At 32.9% G+C, this 5,696-nt stretch overlaps 2 protein-coding genes across 2 annotated transcripts; one reads left to right on the forward strand and one right to left on the reverse strand.

Moving 5' to 3' along the window:
• Window positions 1-743: 743 nt before the first annotated feature.
• LOAG_12090 (hypothetical protein) lies at window positions 744-935 on the forward strand (the record flags this gene model as incomplete). Its single annotated transcript, XM_003147604.1, has 1 exon — window positions 744-935. One exon carries the CDS (start codon window positions 744-746, stop codon window positions 933-935), a length of 192 nt encoding a protein of 63 aa, XP_003147652.1.
• Window positions 936-3,331: 2,396 nt separating this feature from the next.
• On the reverse strand, window positions 3,332-4,559 carry LOAG_12091 (hypothetical protein; the record flags this gene model as incomplete). Its single annotated transcript, XM_020448479.1, has 3 exons — window positions 4,459-4,559; window positions 4,044-4,117; window positions 3,332-3,547 (listed from the first exon to the last, which is right to left on the reverse strand). Exons 2-3 carry the CDS (start codon window positions 4,053-4,055, stop codon window positions 3,332-3,334), a joined length of 228 nt encoding a protein of 75 aa, XP_020301380.1. The 5' UTR covers window positions 4,056-4,117; window positions 4,459-4,559.
• Window positions 4,560-5,696: the final 1,137 nt, after the last annotated feature.

Genomic DNA, 5,696 nt, shown 5'->3' on the forward strand with positions numbered 1-5,696 from the left:
AAAGTAAAGTAAGTAAGTATAGTAGAGAGAGAGAGAGAGAGAGAGAGAGAGAGAGAGAGGAAGAGAGAGGGAAAGAGAAAGTGAGAAATTCTTCCGGTTTTGCCTAATATTTGAAATTTTAATATTTTAGTCAATCTATTTTTAAATTATTTTATTTATAGGAAATTGCTTTAACACAGAATTCACAGACACTTCTCATAAACAACAACAACAACAACGATAAATGCAATGTAATAGTGTATAGATTAATTTATTTGAATCAGGACGTTACGAGCCTAGTAAGAAGACGCTATTTGTCATGAAGAGTCGACTTAGGAAATGAGCCAAGACATTACTTAAATTGCTTTCATTTATTGAGCTGTGTTGTAGGCCTGACAATAAAAGCAAGGAAAATAAATGAACGACCTCATTGAATCCCATCAAAAAGTGCACTATTGAACGGATGATGTCTGGCAGAAGGTTGAATCTATTGTCAGTAGTGACAGAAGATACGGTTGAATCTGTTGTCAGTGGTGATAAAAGATCCGAATTGAATCTGTTGTCAGTAGTGACAGAAGATACGGTTGAATCTGTTGTCAGTAGTGACAGAAGATACGGTTGAATCTGTTGTCAGTAGTGACAGAAGATACGGTTGAATCTGTTGTCAGTAGTGACAGAAGATACTGTTTGAACCTACTAGTTAGTAATATCACAACTTACCTGTATGGAAAACTGTCAGACAGAGGAATGTTTCACAAATAAAAATGGAGACAGCGCAGATATGTGGATGGAGTGAAAGAGAAAAAGAGGGCGGTTTTGAGAGAGAGGGAGAGAGAGAAAAAAAAGAAGTAATGAATGAAAAAGAATTGATAGCAAGCGATTCATTATTCCATGCGCTATTATTTAAAGTGGAAGTAAAGAATCACTTTCTTCCGGGATATCACCAAGATGACTGAGAGAAGAGGAGGAGCGGAAGAGTGAAGGGACGGAGGGACGGAGGGACGGAAAACATCTGCGCTATATTACATAACAACCCTCTTGTTTTCAATTTAAAAGAAAAGAGCTAGAGAAGTTGATGAATTCATTTTCTTCGTGTCACTCTACCCAGCGGAGTATATCGAACATTCCAACTGCGCCAAACTCTTTCACCGGTTAACATTGTAAGCATAACGAATCGTTGGTCTTGTTGAACTACCCTTCTCTCAGTTACTTCTTTAAACTCCCTCCTATCACCGCCATTCATTATCATTAGCTGCTTTCATTGAGTTTATGATAGATAACCGGAGCTTAGCAGAAAACGTCTAAATGTTCTTCGGATCCATATATCGGAATACCGAAGTTAAAACTGATGGATTTGATTTGTCGATAGTGTAATCAATGGATGAATTGAGCAGAATTATATATTACAGCTAACTGTCAACATAAACATCTATCGTCATACAGTAATTTCCCGGTAAAAACGGATTTGCAAATTAAATACATGGAGCAATTTATTATTTATTAAATCTGGCATTGTTCAACAATCATCCGGAAAGCTTGTGAAATAATGATTTTTAATTACAAAGATTCGTTATTCGGAAGTGGAATTGGTAAATTTCCGGATCGAATCACAATTTATGGCAACAAAGGTCAAGAAATGCTTATAAACATCAAAATTAATCGACATTGCCATCTTCCAACATCGCTTCTATTAAGGATTTTCAAAAAAATCTTTGCATCTACGTAATTACATAATAACTAATTAGTTAATTAATTATGCCGACCGTTATATTGTTAATTCATCAAAACAGGTAGCAGTTAATTTTGTAATTGAATGTTTTAAAAAAAGGGTTCTGATACAAATAAACATTCTTTCATAAAAAGACAAATTGAAATTTGTGGAAATGACAGATGATAAAGGAATATGCTTTAATTACCATGAATCTTTCATTTACAAAACAACTATTCGATATCATTGTCCACAGCCATTACATATGATAGATAATATGTCTTTTCCTTTCCGGAACGTCATCATTTGACATTTATGAATTCTTAAGGTCATAAAACTGTCATCAGCACCAAAACTTTGTTGGTTCCATTCGCTGTTGGTTCCATTCGCAAAATGGTGGACGCAAATCTATCGTCCGTCATTTAAATCTATCATTTATATTTGTCATATGTCATATGTTATTTAAATTTTCGCATTTAAATCTGTCATTTTATGGATTCATTTGTGGCATAATTCTTTTGAAAGACTTAATTGTAAAATTAATTCATGACTACGTAATTAAGTGAGCGTAAAGATTTTTCGGAGGATTTTGATAGAAACAGTGTTGGAAGATGGCACTATCGATTAATTTTGAGATTTATAAGCATTTCTTGACCCATGACATCATAAGTTGTGATTCGACTTGGCAAATAATTTACCGATTTCATTTCCGAAGACAATCTTTGTGATTGAAAATCACTATATCACAAGCTTTCCGGATGACTGTTCAACTATGCCAAATTTGTAATCGCGAATAATTCTGAACAACATGGCTGATAAGATGGACTTCTACGGGAGATAATTTATCGATTACATACGGTAATTTCTGATAAAACGGATTTGCAAGCAAATGTGAGGATAATGTCACTATAGTGTCACAGTAAGAAATACTGAATTAACCGCATATTAGAGGAATTCTGTCCAAACGAAAACTACCTGACTGAGTGACCAAAGTACGGTAATGGTATTATGGAAGTGAGTAGCATCTCACTGTTTCCTATTAATGGTATTAATTATTTGCCGATCCCGTCATGTCAACAATCTTCATCATCTTCAGCGCATGGTTCAGCCTTTTCGTCACCAATTTTCTTCTCTTTTCCATTGCTATGTGTACCAAAATTATGTAAATTTTATTGAGATGAATCAAGATTATTGCAACAATCTATAGACGATTCAGGAAATAATGATCGGAAAAAATATCTTAAAATATAAAAAGTTTCAAAGTGTCACCGGAAAAAATATCTTAAAATCAATTCCTGGAGTGACAAAGAAGGATCTAAAATAATAATAGACGTTAAATGATAGTAGACGAAAAATAAAAGCATCTATGACAGAATTAAAAAATAAGAAATGGAACAGTTGGCAAACAAAAAGGGAAAAAGAGAAATAGAAAGAGTAATTAGTATTAGGATGTTAATAACTTTCGACATACAAAGTTTCGAACTGTTATTGTTTAATGTTATTAAAATTTTTGTGATGAAAATTAATTTCAAAAAGCTGAAAAAAATTTGAAACTTGAAAGAAACACTTTCCAGCCTTTCAAAATGTATTCTTGAACTTTCCATACATTCTTAAGCAATCTATGCTCTTATGAATTTGCATATTTTATCCATTATTATGTAATGGAAGTATCGGTGATGACCGTAATGAATCGTATTCAGGTGGTATGTTATGTACCAGTGGTCTCGGTTCTTCAGAGGCCGAACAAAACGTATCCGTATTTCGTGCTGATGTAATCACAACAGTTTCACCGTATAATCGTGGTAGCGCACCATCCAGTACCACAATCATAATTATAACACTCAGATAAAGTATACCAACCTTAATTTCAATGCCTGACTTGGAGTCATAATTACGGACATGTAAGTTTCTAAATTCCAACTTTGCTTCACTTTAATTTCTAAATATTAAATGTTTAAATTATCAAACTTTGACTCTGATTCTTTATTATAAATCTTTTAGATGATATTTCTCAGTCTCAGTCTCCATGGTACTGAAAGGAATAAAGAATGATATCATGAATGATGTGAAATTGATAAGATTATTACATCATGAATGTCAACTTAACTACCACAGGCGAAGTCACAAGATGTCAGTAACCGTGAAAACTATGGTATGGCATCACTTTTTAATCGTGTTCCGCAATTCCGGAAAAATTAATTGCCTGATCCAAAGCGCTGATCAATCATTACATCAGAAATGCATCTTGACTTTTTCGATGGATGTATTACTTTTGCCTTTTCCCATTTATCGTCTTAACTATAGAACCAATCAGTTAATTTCAGGAATCAAAGTTAAAAGAATCATGAGAACTCACATATACATACATGTACTTGAGTGGGACTGCATCGATGATTAACTCGAATTCGGTGACATTCTTTCGTCGTTTCACTAAATTCTCCATTTGTAACAAAGAAAAAAACTTCTTTAATATTACTATTAGCTAAACATAACAGTTATTCGAGTCTTGAGAATCTTGCTCTTCCTATCCCTTCCTTTCGATGATTGACTCCTTCATACTCTCAAAAAGTGCAAAAATGTGTGGATGTTAATCTGAATAGTGCAGAATATAAAAAAAAAAAATATACGTTTTTCCGTATACTAATGCTTTATCCTCGGCATTTAAAAGAATTTCCGGAAACATTTCCGGAGACCATATAATTGTCAAATTAGATCAAAATTACTTTACAAGCTCCGTCACCTACATCAATTTCATTTTGGATCGGAAATACCTGGTGCAAGTATAGCATCACTACTGTTTCCCTCGTCGATAATCACCTCTTTTGAGCTGTTATGACGTGAAAATACGTCTGTTGAGTTTGTTGTATTGAGCAGTATAACATCATAATGTTGAGACTTTTGTCCCGTATTCGTCAAAAAAGATATGAGAAATAAGAATGAAAGCATTGAAAGGACGCAACCGCATGTAAAAAAATAATCCATAAGATAATAAAAGAAGATAGTGACAGTAATTTACTTTTGTACATTTGAAAAATGCTATTATAAGGATGACAAAGAAAAAAAACTTATTCTTGAAAAATATTGAAATTCTCGAAAAAAAAACATTTGACATAAATGATAGATAAAATCCAGTTACATGTAACAAGTTTTGTTTGATTTTTGAGGAAGTTAGTTATGCAAATTATATGCTATATATATGGTCATCTGCAACTTTGTCATAATAGGTATTAATTAAACAAATCTATTATTATTCTTTATTTACAACTAAATGCAATACGATAGAACAAAAAAAAAAATTGAAAAAAGTAGTAAGAAAAGCAATAAAAGGGAAGAATAATTAAATAAGGAATGTTTTTAAAATAATTTGGATGGCAAAGATGGAATACACAAACAGAAATGCTGCATTTGAAGATACCTTCTATTCCAGTAGCGCTCAATTGTTCAGAAAACACTCAGAGAGATCAAAGTGATGAAGTCATCTTGGAGGTAAAAACAGAAATACCATATGCAATGATGAGAGATACAATAAAAAAGTATCTATTGTGGACATTATGATTACAAAATAAAAAATATTGAATTACTGTATCGATTGTTCGACATCTTGAAGAACAAATCAATAAAAAAAACTATTCAACGAGAAAAAAAAGTGAGAAAACAAACACTTCAAAATTTGCTAACTTGGAATATATTAGTGACAGCCTAAAATTGCAATTTCCTAACTTGGAACACATCAATGACCCGTAAAAAGGATAAATTAATTAGCCACGAGAAGGAAACAAAATGAGCACTGTTGAATCATCGAAAAGAACAAACGTCAGAGTACGAGGAAAGAAATATTTTCGTGAAACAAAGCGCTGAAAAATTGCAATTCAAAAACCTAAAAATATGTTCAAAGTAAAACTGTAATGTCTCACATACACACATACACACACACGCACACACACACACACACACACACACACACACACACACACACACACACACACACACACACTACTACTACTACACA

The sequence above is a fragment of the Loa loa genome (assembly GCF_000183805.2).
Source record: "Loa loa unplaced genomic scaffold supercont3.4, whole genome shotgun sequence".
Classification (NCBI taxonomy): domain Eukaryota; kingdom Metazoa; phylum Nematoda; class Chromadorea; order Rhabditida; family Onchocercidae; genus Loa; species Loa loa.